At 37.5% G+C, this 17,375-nt stretch overlaps 1 protein-coding gene across 5 annotated transcripts in view; it reads right to left on the reverse strand.

Annotated features, from left to right (window-relative positions):
• OTUD7A (OTU deubiquitinase 7A) overlaps positions 1 to 17,375 on the reverse strand; it is a 118,035-nt gene that overhangs the window by 16,070 nt on the left and 84,590 nt on the right. For all 5 annotated transcript variants that reach the window (XM_038184715.2, XM_038184720.2, XM_038184712.2 and 2 more), the window contains exons 7-8: positions 9,938 to 10,120; positions 6,460 to 6,678 (exon numbers count right to left, since the gene is read on the reverse strand). In XM_038184715.2, coding sequence (XP_038040643.1) covers positions 6,460 to 6,678; positions 9,938 to 10,120 — 402 coding nt within the window. The remainder of the gene's footprint in view (positions 1 to 6,459; positions 6,679 to 9,937; positions 10,121 to 17,375) is intronic.

The raw sequence follows: 17,375 nt of genomic DNA on the forward strand, positions 1-17,375 counted from the left end.
CTGTATGTAGCAAGCTTCACAGATCACAAAATATTGCAAAACAGACTGACTGAGGTCAGATATTTGATGTACCTGGATGAAGCAAATCAAGCCATGGAGAATATCAATGTCAAAGTCAAAACTAGAAGTCCAACATTCTTGGCACACAGATTGCCATATGGTAGTTTATTGGGGTATTAAGTATGGGTGAAACGTTCACGTGAATGTTTTTAACATAAAGAGAATGTGACTAATTATATGGCAACTTTGAGGATAAGGAGGAACAGATGATTAACAATGATTAGCACAGTTGGTATATTTCATAAGACTTTTGGAAAGGCTATAGGAAAGGCTATAGGTAATGTGCAATTGATACAATGAATAATGCAATAGGAAGCCCATGGTGACTCAATTTCTTTGCTAACGCTCTTTGCAGACTTGTGCCTCCCCAGTTCCTTTCCTCACATGATGAGGATAGATATATTTGTACAGTAAGTCTTGCTTTTGAGGTTAAACCCCCAAAATAGAAATTCTAAGTACAAAGAAATAAGAAAAGTTTCCTCTTTTAATGTATTTTCATTACAAAATTATACCGAAGGTTATTTGTTACAGGAGGTTAATACCCATTCTGAAAAGAAAAAAAAAAAAAGCCTAATGATATTTTAATATGTGACTTTAAAGTACTCGTTCTGACTACTAAGCAAGATCTATGTCATTAAATTTCAATTAGTCAGTACAGGTTGATGGTTACTACACCATAAAGGTAAAAATGCATAGCAAATCAGTAAATAAGCACATTTGATAATCCTCATATGATTTGGCAGCTAGTTTCTAAATGCCTGGCATCTCAGACTAGGCTTATTAAATTCTAAATTAAATATGCCTTAAAGAAGCTTAATTTAAAGTGCTATTGGACAGCCTTTGGGGAAGATAAATCTTAAATAACAAGTTATCGTTTTTAGCAACTCCTGTGTCTGCGGGCTGTGCAATAACAACTTACCACCTGTTTCTTGCAGAATGCTTTGGTGATATATTCAGTATTAAGTTAAACCAAGGTGCTGCTTAAAGTATTGTTAGAAGACCTAAAACAGACAGACCCGAGGAGTTAGGGGAATAATAAGTGGCATTGCTTTGGAGATTAACTAGCAGCTATTGGCAATAAATGATACAGCCTCATGTTTATACATGATTTTAATAGCTGAGGAGGTTTCTATAAAAGTTTTCTGATTTCAAGCAGATGATGCAAAACAAATTTGTGGGCTTGTTTAATATCAAGAAGCTGATGGCTAGCTAAAAAAACACCAGAAATACATTGGATTTTAAAAAAAAAGGTGGTGCATTTTCATTTTTTCAGATCTAGTGGTCATAGTAGATACCTTTAGGGAAACAACAGGAATGTGGAGTTTAAATCAAAACTGGAAACAGTGGTGCCTCAGGCTTATTTCTCAATGCTCTGATAAGACAGTATCAATAGACGATTTCTCACTCTCCCTCCCTTGTTGGTCTCCTACTTGATTTTGCTTCTTACTTGTTCACAAAAGCTATTTAATCTTAAAAAACACAGTTTCAAGAAACATCTTGTATTACAGTAAAAATGCCATGAGAATTAATACAGCCACATACTATAGCACATCAAAATTTGATCTTAATTTTACCGTGAGATTAAAAGTCCTCTCCAGATCTATTACTTAGCAATAAAAAATTGGAGACACACAAAATCACGATATTTCCCTTTCTTTGCAACGCACTTATGACTTAATGCCAACAGACTCTAGTATCCCTATAGCCAAAAAGATTGCCAACTTGTATTCTGATATTATCCTAGTCCTGCACTATGTACATGTATTATACATCACACTTCACATAATGCAAAGCATGTATTGGCTCTCCCTGGAGAGGAAGAGCACTGCTCCCTTATTTGCAGGGCACGACAAGAATCAAACATGTTGATATAGAAGCAGCTACACAGCATGTATTATATGCAGAGAAGGTAAGCTGTACCTCAGAAGAAGTTTTTTAAGCTTTGGAAGAAAATCACTACCTTAAAATCTAGGATCTGATGACTTCCAGGACAAGTTGCAAACATGAAAAGCTGCCCTATCACAAACCCACTACATCTGTAGTCATGAATATGAACTAGCTTTTTTGACAGGTTGAAAGAGCTATAACTAGAAGAAAAGGAAATAAGAAATATTTCTCTGCCAGCTATTATAAAACACAGCTGTTGCCCAGGATGCTCCATGCTGGAGTATTATTAATAGACACTAGAAGGGTTTAAGTTTTATTTCCATAAGCCTCCATATTTTATTACAAGTCACAGGTATATTGCTTCTTGTTCCAGTATTTACAGGAAGAAAAGCACCAAAAAGATTCTAGGCAGTTATACGATGTGAATGGGTCAAAAAAAAGACAGTGGAGAACAGCAAAGGCATGTTAAGTGTTAATATGGGCCAGGCTTGCTTTTAATATCAGCCCCTGCTGCCTTACATACTGGCATAAGGTAAGAATGCATGACGTCCTCTAAGCAAAACTCCATTAACAGTGTAAGCAAGAAAATAAAAATATGCAACAGAAGTTATTCTGCTTTTTGATTACCCCATAAAAATGCTCATACTGTGCTCTTTTCCCATCTACTAGGGCCAATTAAAAGTATTCATTGCCCCAGACATGCACAAGGTTGTAGGAACACACAAAAAACAAATTCAAAACAAACATTAGCTTAACATTGAAAACCTCTATAGAAACTCTGCAGAAATCCTTTGCTCCCTCTTCATTTTCTCCAGTCCATATTCTTAAAAAGCTACTGTTCAACTAAATGTCTATAGAGACATTATTTATTACTTTTTTTTTTTTTTTTTTTTAGAATTAAGAACCGAAAATTTATGAAGACTTAATAAACAGCAATTTAACAAATCTCTCTTGCACAGGAAAAGGAGATCTGACAAACAACGAGCCCTCTCTCAAGCTCTGTATGACTGGGCATTCTACATTTCTGTATTCTACAGAAATAAAGTAGAAATTTCACAGAAGTAAAACTGAGCAACTAAGTAAATGCTTCGCTTTTGCTGATGTGCAAACAACAGAGAAGCTGCTGACCAGAATGGGAATCAAGTCATAAAATCTGATGGCACAGAAACAAGGAAATAAGCGTAAGCAGCTATGGATACTGAGCTCTGGTCCAGTCTTACTAGCTTTCTCCATCTGTTTTTCTGTGACGTTACTGCATTTCATCCTACTCTGTGATACAGTATTTGTCATTCATATGAGAACTGAATTACGTAAGTGTGTATTTCAAGCCTAGAAAGGAAATGAATACGGTTCTCTTGTAATTATAGTGGTTGCTATTCTAGCACCCTGCATAGACTGCGTGAAAATCTGCTAAAAATTCTGGGACAGACAAATATTTTTACAGCCTGAAAATACACTTTTTTTTTTTCCCTTTTCTTTTCTCTTTTAAATCAAAGCTTAATTTTTAACAGTTTGGAATTAAGCACTTCCAGAACTTTGAGGTATTTGTTTCTGGGGAAGTAAAACCCAGGCAATATATTACTGTTTATTTTGACCACAGCTGTATTATATGCTTAGTAAAAAATAGTTTTCAAGTTCATACAGTTTAATATTTATAGTTACATTTCAGCAGAGCAACAGAACTTTTTTTTCTGTTCAGTACAAACCCTGTGTTAGACCACTTATTGTAGCCATCCTGCTGCCTACATTATGGATTTCTGAACTTATCAGTACAGCAGTTTTGTGCTTTATCTGTACCTCCCATCCAGCCAAGCAGCTTTCATAATCTGCTAGGCTAAACATTAGCTGCTCACGGTGAACACGTATATGTAAAGGAAATCAACTTCCTGCAGCAAAATATTTGGAATTATGTGATTCCTTTCATGCAGACCTCATTTAAGATTATCACACCCGAGCCATCCTCCATGAAAGAACTACTCTGACTGCTGCAACAGCATCCAGATCAGCCTGTACACACCCTGCTGCCTGGCCTCATTCCAGGCAGTAACGACCAGCTGAGTTTCTATGATGCACAAAAGCCCCAAATGCTCTTACAAGTGCACTGTGAATCCTAATATATAAGAGAAAAGAATCAGAAAGCAATCATGTAAATAGTAAAGCATACACTGCAGCAGCAGAGAGTAGGTAAAGCATTCTGCCTTTACTGGATCTTTCCTTGCTAATCTGACACAGCATTAACGAGTAGAACAGGAGTTTTGCTCAGTTTCTGTACAGGTAGGAAGCAACCTGAACAACCTTTTACATATAGATACAATGGCAGCAAGTGCCTGCACATCTAAAAAGAGAATTTAACCCCTCTCACTTTTTTTTTTTTTTTTTTAAATAGATGCCCAGCTCATCTGGACACTTCAGACAAAATGTGCTAGTCTATTATTTTTGCTATGTTTTGTGAATAGTAAGCTACTCTGTGTTCCTAAAAAAGCTCCTCCTTCTCTTGCCTAATCAGCTTTTTTTCCTCCTATTGAAATTCATGCCCTTAAACCAGAACAGAAGCACACACATCTCTTTTCCTTTAACAGTTATCTCCAGCCTTAGCTACTGAAGCTTCAAGAGCTTCAAGTCCCATTTTCTTTGTCATCTTCATCTCTCTTTTTTCTCTCTCTCTTTTTTTTTTTTTCTTTTTTTAAATAGATTTTGGCCCTTTGCTAGGAATGCACCTTATCCACAAATATTTTGATGTAAATAACCAAAGCATAGTCAAACTGGGCCCTCTGTTGGTAGGAGACAAAATGTCTCATTCTGAATGTCTCTGTAATTCATGTTCTTCACTTCAGACAGTATGTCTATAATAGGCACGAAATAAAAGGAAAAAATATTTGCATGTCTTAAATACAGACAAGTCAGTTGTTTACATGAAGTCTTAAACTTTTTTTTTTTTTTTTTTTTTTAAATATTCAGTTCCTGTTTAACTAACTTGAACTGAAGAACCGTTTCCCAGAAGTTCTAATTTACTTGAATGAAATGCTCACACAAGTAAATTAAGTCCACAGAGGTTACAACAATACCTGTGATCAAAACTGCAAGCACAACAGTCAAAACAGCCTCCTCTTCAGCTTTCCAGAGGCTCTCGGAAGAAGTCACCTTCATAATACAAATAGTATTGGGGGGACTCTCAGGCTTCGCTCAGTGTACTAACCAGCGTCAGGAGCAAAACACTTGCTGATTTTTCCCACTTTCATAATATTTTATAAATAGCCAACAGAAGGACTTCCGTAGTGTGAATCATAGTACTGCCCCAATTAAAGTAATGTGAAGAAATTAATAATTCATTCTAATTGTCAGAGAGATTTGAGAGGAATGCTCAGAGGCAGGGAATTCTCAGTAGTTTTCAGTGGTGTAATCTTATACATGTGCCTGCTTTTCACCTGTTGCAGTGGTTTCGGACAGAAGATCAGGAGATAAGACTGCTGCTCCCCACTTCCTTACCTGTCTTTTCTACATTAAAAATGCCTGATCTGCTTATGAAGCAAATCCTGGACAGCTGCATTTCAATGTCTGATGTTTTGAGGCAAACCATCACTGACTACTGGCTGCAGACCAAAAACCTAACCCTCTCCTTTCTATCTCCTTTTGTTCTGTATTTGTAAAGTTTGTCCATCGTCCCATCTCCTAGCATGCAAGCTACACCCCACTGGGATCTCAGTCCTACCGCACCTGCCCACATGATTTTTTGGACCAACGCATCTGTCCCTGTATCATCCAGTCCCTAAATTATATCACACATCTCCGTCCTCTGATCTGTGGTCTCTCTGCAAGTTCCACTCTTACAGGCTTAGATGCATTTAGTTACACCAGTTTAAAAAGAGTCAACATTTCAGTGAATACACTGAACGTTCACTATATAGATGTGTTAATTTCATGGTTTGTTAGTAAATTTTGTGTTTCCTGGGGCACAGATATTAATTTTAAATACATTTTCTTCAAATCTTTCAAAATGACTTAAAACTTTACACTACTAATAAATCTGAATTAAAATCAGAATTTCACTTCTTTCATGGCAATAATGAAGTATTACTTTCACAATCTTCAGTTCCTTCTTACAGAACCAATAATATATGAGATGTATATTGAAAAATGTTTCTCAAGCTACAATAGAACTTGAAGATGTTTCCTTTGTTAGTCACTGCAATGTAATTTCCTCACGAGCACTAGAAGCACCATCCCCTTTGACCACCCGCTTTTTTCTATTGCCCGACCTCCCCATCAATCCCTCCTTTCCTTCCTCCCACACCATCTTTGTTTTATTAAGCAGATTTGACAGTTTTCTTTATAAAGCTTTAAGAGAAATAGAGGATCAGGGTATTTGTCATTTTGCAGAGCAGACTGATTTCTTTTAGTCTCTGATACTTATTTCCCATGTGGAATGCACAAACTCCAGAAATGAGGCATCATTATGAACATCAAAGCAAATGTCAGATTGCCCAGCTGCTGACATCTGAAGTCCTTACCCACCTGCTTGCTCCAAAGCAACCATTGTAGCCTGCTCAATTAAGTCACGTTCAATGAAGCTTCTGAAATCTTCACTGTACACGCTAAGGTCTGGTAGCTGGAATGTGTAGATGGGCATCTCCAAAGGGAACTGTTCATTGCTGCACTCGTTTGCTACATGTGATCGAGCAAGAGAGACTATGGCTGAGCTGGCGTGAGAAATGCCTCTGGAAAGCCGCTTCTCTGTAAAGAAACCAGAAAGATGATACAGCCTGTGACACTACACTGAAAACCATTCAGCACCAAAAGTCTGGTGAATGCCTATTCATTTCACTTGGGAATGTATTCTGCTTCTTGTTTGTTTCTGTTTTGGGGTTATTTCGCTATGGCAAAGGATTGCTTAGTTATGATTACAAATCCCTGTGGCATGTCTTCTAGCAAAATAGACAGAACAGTAAAAGTAAAGACATGAAAGATGACCACTTCTATTAAAAAAAAAAAAAAAAAAAAAAAAAAAAAGCTGGAAAGCTTTTGTTTGTTTGTTTCCAAAGATGTATTATGAGAAACATTTACTGGCAGATGGACGAAAATTTGAGAGTTCTAAGCATTATCTGATTGACTTGTGAATGTAAAATACAGCACTCTTCAATCACTTCATTTCAAGTGCCACGCTGTTTTAATCTCAGGACAGTCTATCTGAACACAAATTTTCCATCATTATACTGAACTTAAGACAAACTCAGTTTTTAGGCATGTGTTTTGTGGTTGTTTTTTTGTTTTGTTTTGTTTTAAATCCTAATCCAAGGAAAAATACACAGTTCAAAAAGAACAATGAAAATAACAAGTCTAGTATACAGGAATGATATTTTATCTAAAACACTCAATCTAACGTCTTATGATTTATTGAACTTCTTTGCTGACATATGCCACATATGGAACAGCCAGTAAAGGGTTGATAATGCAAAATAAGCATTGTAATGTCAAAGGGACAAAACACAACTATTGTGTCATCTTAGTTTACTGCATGTCCTCAGTTCAGGTACCAGCAAATGGGTAACAGAAAAACTCACGTACTACATTAACACTCTTCAAGTGTTTAAACCACAAATCATTCAGTTAAAACTGAGAAATATTTTTGAACATGGTAAAACTACAAACTTGTGACAAACTACAGACACACTGTACAGTTACAACAAGTAAAAGGTTTCAGATAGCAGTTTTAAAGGGAATTAGTTAAACTTCAGAAAGCAATCTCATTTTTTAAATAGACAAATTGTAACATTGCTTGTTTTTTCTGAGAAACTGCCTACTACAACAGGTGGGGGTGAACGAGATTATGGTTTGATTTGAATTGGTAATTTCTTATTTTATAAGACAAGATTAGCTGTAACATGTAGAATATTCATCTACAAAAAAGAGTATTTCCAATTCTGCAATCAAGTGAAAGCATCATATTTTGCAAAACATTAAATTGGTACCTGAGAGCAACAACTTTTTTTGTTGTGTGTGGGGTAATGCCTTCAGCTAACATCTGGTTGTGTTAGCCGGTAAGCATAAACTGATGACAATTCATTAAGGAGGAATAGTTGCCTTTCTTCCTTTTGTCTGTGCTTCCATGGAACAGCTCTAATTCTGTGAAAGCTGTTTAACTTTTGGATTAAGAAGTTTATTTAACAGTTACAATAAAAGCGGCTTATAAACTGCAAGATGCAAGCCTTTTCCTTCTTTTGCTACATGTTTTGGCCAACACTATGAAGTAGCCTTATTAAAGGATATTTGTATTACTCTGTGTTCTCTGCAGGGACTGAAGCATTTCTGTTGATTGAGTCCACGTGCTGTCCTTACGCCAGCACATTTCCTTCATCACACAAGAACTCCACCCAGTTGTTCTGGGGTATCATTTCACAGTGATGCAGAAACCACTGCTAGAGCATTTCCTCAGATGCCCAGAGGAAGTTTCCCTCTGTTTAGTTTCTGGCCTGTACTCCTGTTTATATCTTTTAAAACTGAAATGAACATTTTGTACCCGCTTGGGATTTATGTTCATCAAATGCTACTGGTCTTCTCTCTCAGAAGTTTAACATTGAGCATAAAGTTTCTTTCTGCACCTGAGGAGTGGCACTCCTTAGAACCACAGTCCTGTTGCCTTTCTGTGCTTCAAAGAGACTGACCTCAGGCCTGCCAACAACTTGTACTCACTCTATCCATCCTTAACAGTGGAGATTAACCTAAACTGGTCCATCACAAGACCCTCTTTTCCCTTCACTGCTCCTCCCAGAACATCCTCCTCGCTCCAATTTCGGAACTTTAGTCAGAGACGGCTCAATGATCATGAAGAAGTCATGAAGGACTTCAGTTATGCACCAAGGTGGTAGCAAATTTACTGTCAGTCCAGATGTTTAAAGCCAAACTTACACCACACTGCCTACTGCTGACACAAAAATATCAAATAGACATTTCTGTGTAAGACTTGACAGTTAGATCCTAATGAGGATGGAAGCAAACAGCTTTATCAACTACAGTGTGCTACTCTTCCTCCCTCTATCTGTATTAACTCACACTTTTAGGAGTCATAAGAAGCACTGCAGCTCCTTTTCTACTGGTGGAAATTTTCTATTTAAAATAAAGCTTTGATGATACTTGTAATAACTGATGCCATTTCCTGTTTAATAGGAGGCAAGAGCTGGGAGAAAAAGGGAAGACTTTCTCATCCTTCTAACACCTGCATAGAAAGCCCTACTGAAATCACCAAGGTAGTGCTATTACGTCCCTACATAAGAAACTATCAGGCTTTTAGATTTACCTTAGTGCAAACTACAGTTCCTTGATAAAGTAGTATGAAAAAGAAATGCATTCCAACAGTCTGAGCAAAATAGGGGTCTGCAATAAAACCTATAATGGAATTGCATGCAAGAAAGTAAATTCTAATGCTTCTCATGCTGTACTGGAAATCAACTGCTAGAGGTAGCTGACTCACTTTTCTTCCTAAGGTTTAAATTTCTATTTGGTGGGGCTTGAGTAGGGCTGTTCTTTCTTCTGGAAAACCATAAAAGAACAAGAATTTAGAGCTGAAATTCATAGATTTCATACAGACTACTCACATACTATCAAAAAGAATGCAAAGGTTGAAATGCCAATTTAAAAATTTATTATTATTATTATTAACCTTTCTTGGTCTCATGAAGCACAGAAAACTGCATCCAGTAGTGGTCTTTGACACCCTCTTATTAACTCCCTTTATGCATACCACAGGACTGCTTAGGAACAATGCATTTTTGTATGAATCGCTCATTAAAAACGTAATTTGCAGAGCTGAGGAAAAGCTCATGACAAACGAAATGTGGAACGCAGGGTCCAGTGGCAGCACCGCAAAGCCCATCACAGTGACACAGCTCACAGCCTGAAGGACGATGACTTCCAGCTCCGCACAGACAAGCACAAGTCACCAGCAGACAAGCTAGAAAGCTGCTTGCCCCCAGAAGCCCCCAAGAAGAGCTCTTACCTTGAGCAATGTCATCCTGCCTCTGCAGGCAGGGCCGCTCAGCCTTTGTCACCTGAGGGGGCTGCTCTGGCTCTGGCTGCTTGCAGTGCTTGCCCTCGTTAAACACCTGTGGCAGGTTGGCGGTGTGCACCTGCCGGAGCTGCTCATAGTCACTCAAAGCAGCTGTCAGGTCCCAGTTTTTGCCTGCAAACAGCAAAAAGACATTATTCTCATGTCTGTATGTGACCACGCTTGGAACATGGAAACATCTCCCCGTACACGTAAAACATCAACTTCAACAGAGAAATCGTTCCCACGTAAAGCATCAGCAGGGAAAGAGGTTTCCTTGGATAAAACATTTTACAGCTGCTCCTCCCCAAACAAAAATGCAGTTGATAAACACCTTGAAAGTACACAGCAAATGGGCAAAGATGTGAACCTTTCTTTTCTATTTTATTTTTCTTATATCTTATATCCTGTTGTGTTGTTTGTTTTTTTATTGTATGTGTTCTTGTTTTGTTTTTATTATTTATCTCTACAGAACCTGCAGCCTTCTGCACCCATCCACTGCTGTATGTTTGCTTCAATTTTTTGCAATGCTTCAGCATTTCCATTTGCAGGGGCTGATCTGACCGTATGCTTTTCTCCAGCACCCTGACCACACTCAGACATACTGACCATCTCTCAGTTGTGTCACATCCTTTTACATTCTTTACTGTTATTTAAAATTTCACTTTCCAAAATAGATTTGTCTAAATCACTGAACAAACTAATAAAACTTCTGTGGAAGAGAATGAATTCATAGAATCCTAGAATCATAGAATATCCTGAGTTGGAAGGGACCCTTAAGGATCATCAAGTCCAACTCTTGACACCGCACAGGTCTACCCAAATTGTGTACAGACAACTCAGAAATTTAATTAAGCAGGATTTTAAACATTACCTTTTGCACAGATTTTTGATAAAACAATCCAACTAAATAACAGGGGTTGGTGAGGTGTTTTGTTTGGTTTTAGTTTCAAAGCTATCTTGGAAAAGTTTGAGTGACCTCCTGACAAGGTCCTGATTTCTTTCTGTCAGAAAATTTATTTCCATCTTACTCTGCATTTCAACAAGCTGATCAGCTTGAAAACTGAGATCTGAAAGAAAAGCACCAGGAACCCTTGGAGTTTTGCATTGCATTGGCTCAAGAATATCACCTACTGATTTTTTATTTTTGTTTAGAACTCACCTTCATAAAGTTAATAGAACTAGCATCACCCAGGCTTTGCAAGAGTGTTCACAGTGCTTAGACATCTTTATTCACCCTTATTTTTCTGCAATTAAAACTGGCCCAGAAATCAGGAATGGAGAAAAAGTGTCCAGTTTTTGTTTTTTTTTACCTAGTGTTTCTTTGTCAAGTCTTCAGCTCCATTGTGCTGTGAGGACAAAGAGACCTAATCCTTGCTTGCTCTGAGTTAAGCACATGCTTCATCACACCTGACAGGCTTTACTAACACAGATCAGGCCCCCATTCAGCAGCCTACACTTGTTGCACTGTTACTAGATCTTATGTTTTTCAGGTGATAACATTCAGGTGGCAAGACCTGAGTGACATGCTGTTACTTAGGCTTTTTTTTTTTTTTCTTTTCTAAAATAGCATCACTTAGTGGCATTGCAACAGTTAATAAATTCATTTTCTTTCAATTCTTAAAAACAGTCATCAGAGAAGGAGAGGACACTCATCATTAATTAGTAGGAATAGCAAGCATGCAATTACAAAGCCACACCCACAGCTTTCAAATATCCTCCTACTCCAATATGTTAAAAAGAACATTTGAAAGGTCACCAGCAATTCTTGGTACAATGATAAACAACGCGCCAGAAAGGATGCAATCTGAGAAGGAAAGATCTAAATAGGAAGGACTGCAGTGAAGGCCAACCTGCAACAACACACATGCAGGACTTCAGCAAAGGAAATTTTAAAAAGGGCAGGAAATGCAGCCTAAAGTTAAACACGACCAAAAACATATAAGAAAAAGGATGCGGAAGGGGAAGGGAGAGGTTAGAGATAATTAAACAAATTGTGTTGACAGTTCAAGAACTGCTAGTGCTTGTATCTAAGAAGCAAAAGCAATAAAAGCATCCAGTAAGAATGAATGTGAAACTTTCACAAAACAATGAAAAAGAAGCCAAAATGCTCAGAGAGAAAGCGACTTGAAAAATTACAGATGTTGTATTTATGAAAATAAAAATGAGGTCTGTAGAAGCACAAAAAGACAACGCTGCTGAACTAAGCTATGAGGAAGAGAGAGCATCATTTTTCATAGTAACAAATATAAGAAACCAAAATTAGTATTTTAGTAAAATGGCAGTAAAACTAAAGTGAACACACCTGGGATTTATAACCATTCTAATTAAATACAGTATTTGCCCATATACTTTACATTCAATGCCAGTTTTTTGTTGTAGTTAATGAAAAATCACATGTAAATGCAATAGTATTTAGAAAACAAGATGACGATGACTGGAGAAATGGTACCAATAATGTAACATTTTTGCCAGCATTTCTTAAACATTTTACTGTCACTGTGCATATAATTTACTCATGAAGTTGAAAAAAAATCACAATCCCAGTAATACTAACACTAATGCAAAGCTTCCACTGAACCAACCCCCTATTAAAAATAATAACAACAATAACCAAATAAAGCCTCCCTGCTTACAGAACAGGGTTGAAGGCTGTGAACTGCCTTGCTAGCAGACAAATCCTATTTTCAATGGCATCCTGATCAATTCAAAACCTCCTGCAGAGTCACTACTTTGTGCCTCTCATAATCCCAAACATGCCAAACCATGGTATGCAGAGGTGTTCTTGGAACAGCAGCTGTCCCACAGATGGGAAGTATCAGCTGTCAGGTGGGAGCAACAGCATCTCTTTTAGCCCATGATTCTCAACCAGCATTTCACACAAGGCTGTTCTGTGGCTTGGTAGCAAAGCAATTAACAGGCACGTGAGCTTTCAGCAGGAATGTATGATTCATGCCGTCCTTCCCCTTATGGGGATACAAATGCACAGAGGTACAGTCTGAGATGTTTACTAATAACCAGACATAAATCCAGTGTTTGGCAGACAGTATAAAGTAGTTCTAAGTACAAAATCAAGGTTCTTATTTCATAAGTGTTCTGGGCCATCCTTCATCTTAGACTTTGAGCAGTTAAGCATGTAAAAAGTAAAGCTACTAATTTCTAAGTCATTGTCCTCCTTCCAAGAAAGCAGGCAAGAATTCTTAGCTGAAAGTGTTGGCTGCAAGCTGAAAGGAGAAATGAGAGAATTCTACCTTAAGAGCTCCTCACGAGCAACGATACGCCCAAGATGGACCAATATGTGGTCAACTGCAGCAAGAGAGCAGTTTTTGTTCCTCGAGTTACATGGGTATTCAATTTCACAGGCGAATTCAAACAGGTTGGAAGGCTGTGAACTGACTGAGCTCTCTAAAACACAGGAAACTCTTTAAAATTCTTCCTTTCCCTATCTGTCTCAACTTTGTCCTGTCTAGGTTTGATGTTAATTTCTGTGCTTGTATTACCCTACATATTTAAGGAAATGGAAAATGTTCACCTTTGACACAATGGGAATTAAATGCTGAGCGCTGCTAGTGTATTTTGCCACAGACAGGACTTCTCCCTGAGTACTTGTATACCTGGCTGTTTTGTGAGATGCTGCTGGGAGACAGGATTCATAATTGCCAATAATTATGAGATCTTCTATCTTATTTAGGACCAAAAGGCAAAATTACAACATTTATATAACAGGCAAGACTCGGGAGCCCTTACTTAAATGTCTCAGCTGAACCATGACCAACTTCCATCTTTTTAATGCACTGTATGTTTCCAGCTGCATGTGCTGGTGAAGTTACAAGAGCTATACTGAACTAGAGGAGTTCTGGCATTTTACCTTCACAGTTTTCTAGGATTTTTTTTCATAGGACTCTCTCTAGATATTGTGACTTTGGATTACAGGTACAAGAGGCAAAGTTATAAGTGATATAAAAACAAACAAAATGTAATTCCAGGAACCAAGAAGTGGCTACAGAATACACTAATACACTTTTCAACTGCAAAAGTTTTTACCTCTTCAGTTATTCCTAACTCCCAAGAGCTCTTTTACCAGATAACAACAATTATTTATTAAACCTACAAGTCAAAATGAAAAGATGAATAAGCTAGAAAGGGTCAGAGAAATAGTAACCAATTTCTGTCCTTCCAGACTATTAACTGATTGTTAGTTTTCATTAACATAAAATGATCTTCATTTTGTGCCACTACACCAGTGGACAATAATTAAAACTTCCCCCAACTTGACAGCCATTTAAGATGCAAAGTCCACCATTGCCTTCTTTCCCCTGTAAGGAAGTCTGTTCTGCTAATAAAGCAACCCACAAGGTCAGTTCAAATCCCGTCATTTCTTCCTATTTGGCATGATGCAGGTTAGCAGAAATACTAACAGGCACACAGTAAGAGGAATTTTAGATTAGCTGTATTCCTTCTGAGAAGCTTATATGCAAAACTAGGTTAATATTAGACCATAGGAGTTAAAATGAAATTTAGGTTTGGTTCTCAAATAAAATAGTGCAGCAAAGGACATTTTGTTAACATTTCTCTCTTTTTTGGCTAAAATGCAAACTCACTCAAAGCTGAGCAGACAGCTGGAAATAACCATTTTGATCTCTGCGTAACAAGACATTGATAGCTGCTCAGCTTCCTCTTCCCTTTGCCAAGCCTTCCACAAGAGACTTATAAAAGGAACCGTCTGAGGGAGAGAGAATAGGAGGCTATTTTGGGGGAGTTGGTTTTGTACAACCACATGACAGTACTGTAAATTCCTCTCTCCGTTAATTACATGCTTTTCTTTGAATTCTGCTGATATACACTGTTCTCTGAGGGAGACCATCTATCTACTGCATCTCTCAATTTCCATGGGGTCAGTATCCTTTACCACAGACATTTCTTGACTAGGAAGCCAATCTCCTGATTTCTGTTAGCTGAACTACACATTCATTACTTCAATTAAGCTCTACATAAAGCTGGAAAAAAACACCAATTACTTTTATATATCTCTGCTACACTTCACCATTAAACAGTCAAGCAGAAAAACAAAGGTATAATCATTTATACAAATAAATGCTGAAAGTGATAATTTATATAAATGAATGAAAATATTTCTACGAGTAAAAGCACAGCTTTTTAGCTAAATATACTATTTTCGATGCAGTTTGGTATCTTTCTTATTTTATATTTGAATTTCACAAATCCCTCAGTTCCTGATAGTTGTCTATACTGTTGGCATTTTAACATACTTCCTCCTATGCCTTTTCCCTTATCCCTTAAAGAGTCCTCCACGTTATCAAGAGATCGTTGCCGTGCACCTGCTGCTTCTGGAAGCTAACTATATGATAACTGATTTATTTGTGATCTTCAAGTTCCTCCACACCTACACAGAAGGTCTGTCAAAATACAGAAGGTCAGCATTAGAGTTTTAGATCAGACAGCCATGAAAACTTCTCCAATTATTTTTGTTTTCATACATGTAGCAGCAAAAGGCAAGTGCATGCTCCCGGCACAGTGGAAGTAAAAGATCATTGATTTCTTTTCTTTTCAACTCAAATCAGAAAGGAAAACAGGAAGTATGATACATTTTTTTCCACAGACTTTTTATGTTTTTAAAAATCCGTTCTTATATCTAAGGTAAATCGCCTCATAGATCATCCCTATGCTGCAGCAGACACATTAAGAGAAAAAGGTGGCTATTGAAGTCAGTAGTGAGCATCATTATTCTCACAGAATGCAACTACTAGTGCTTAAGCAGAATCATTTATGCTGATGTACATCAGTGCACGAGGAGCATACCTCTGAATGAAGTTACAGGCTCAGTACATGCTTTCGGTGATCAAGCACTAAGCACTGAAAAATACAGTGGCGGAAAGGCAAGTTAGTACCAAAACCAGAGACCTGAAATTGTGGCATTGGTGACCGGTAGAACCAAACAGCAACAGAGGCAGAGTTCCCAAGTGCTGAAGATTGAGGGGACAGAATACTAACAAATCTAATGAAGACAGTGTAGGTCTTAATTACACAGAACATTTTCAGGCAGGTTGGCTGAATAAATCAGTTTTTGTTTGTGACATCCCCCCCAACTCCTATAGTCTTTGAAAGAATAGAGACAAAACCTCAGGTCCCTAGGAGATGTTTTTGATACAGAGTGATCTGCTTCAAGCCTGAGTCCTGAACTATCTCAATGTCTAATATCAGATCCAGTTTCCACGTCCTCAGAGTCAAATGCTACTCAGAGAGCCAAGCAACTGTCACAGTCATTCTACCTACTCTGTAATTTGCTGACATATGTGGTGCTCATATATTCTCCTCAAGCCACAGTTATTTATTATCTGGTACAGTCAGCAAATATTTTTAGGTGTCCTTCTATTTCCATAGGGATACATTAATTATCCTTTACTTGTCTCTTAATTGTTAACACAAAAACATCAGGATTAATGATGTCTTGGAAATGCCATGAATTTGAAGACACTTATCTGTAGATGGCCAGGCTCTCAAAAGTTATTTCCCATTGGGTGTTTACTTCAAAGTCTCTATAAGACTAGAGAAGAAGGTACAAATTGCTGTCAAGCAAGCATCCCCCCCCCCGGAGTCCTAAACAACAAGGAGGAATACTGCAAAGTCTTGTAATCATAACCAAGCTGACGGAACAGTGCTTCCGATTTTAGTAACTCAGCCATAATAGTAGCTAAGAGTTTTACCAGTGTTGATAAAAAGCTGTTCTTGTAACTGAAAAGAATGATGAAAGTAATCTGGTCCAGAAAACACGCTGAAAACACCTTCTCTTGTTGCAAGCCTTACCCTCTGAAAAGAATGGCAGCAATGCAGATCTGCAGTGCTTGATGTAAAAGTTCCTGAGGCATAAGGACAACTAGTTAATGCAAACCTGGGAAAGTCTCAGAAAGTATTTGCCAGTCCAGTTTCCTTATTTTTAACCAGTACACTGTGAGATTCCTACAGATTTTTGGTTTGCAGGTGATAGCCACATCTAATGACCTTTTACTGATCCCTTTCTGCAGAATTCACCTGTTTGCAAGAAAGTTTTAGAAAACCAAAGTGTTTTGGAATAGTCAAGCTACAGCATTTACAAATGAATCAAGTCATAAACTTTGCCACTGTTACATTGAACTTGGAAAAAGGCCTTATTGTTTTCAATATTTATACACAATTGAATTTAAAAAAACACTGAATTAATAACAATATATAGCTCTGTGACCTATTAGAGTTTCTTAGGCAGAACTATGAAAAACAAACCCATTTTTTAATTTTAATGCGGCTTTTTTAAAGCTATTTTCAGATGCACATGGCAAAGTTCTCATACTTTGATTTTTTGTCTGTGAAATGAGAACTCCATAAAAGTTAAGCA

Source organism: Anas platyrhynchos, chromosome 11 (assembly GCF_047663525.1).
Source record: "Anas platyrhynchos isolate ZD024472 breed Pekin duck chromosome 11, IASCAAS_PekinDuck_T2T, whole genome shotgun sequence".
NCBI classification, from domain to species: domain Eukaryota; kingdom Metazoa; phylum Chordata; class Aves; order Anseriformes; family Anatidae; genus Anas; species Anas platyrhynchos.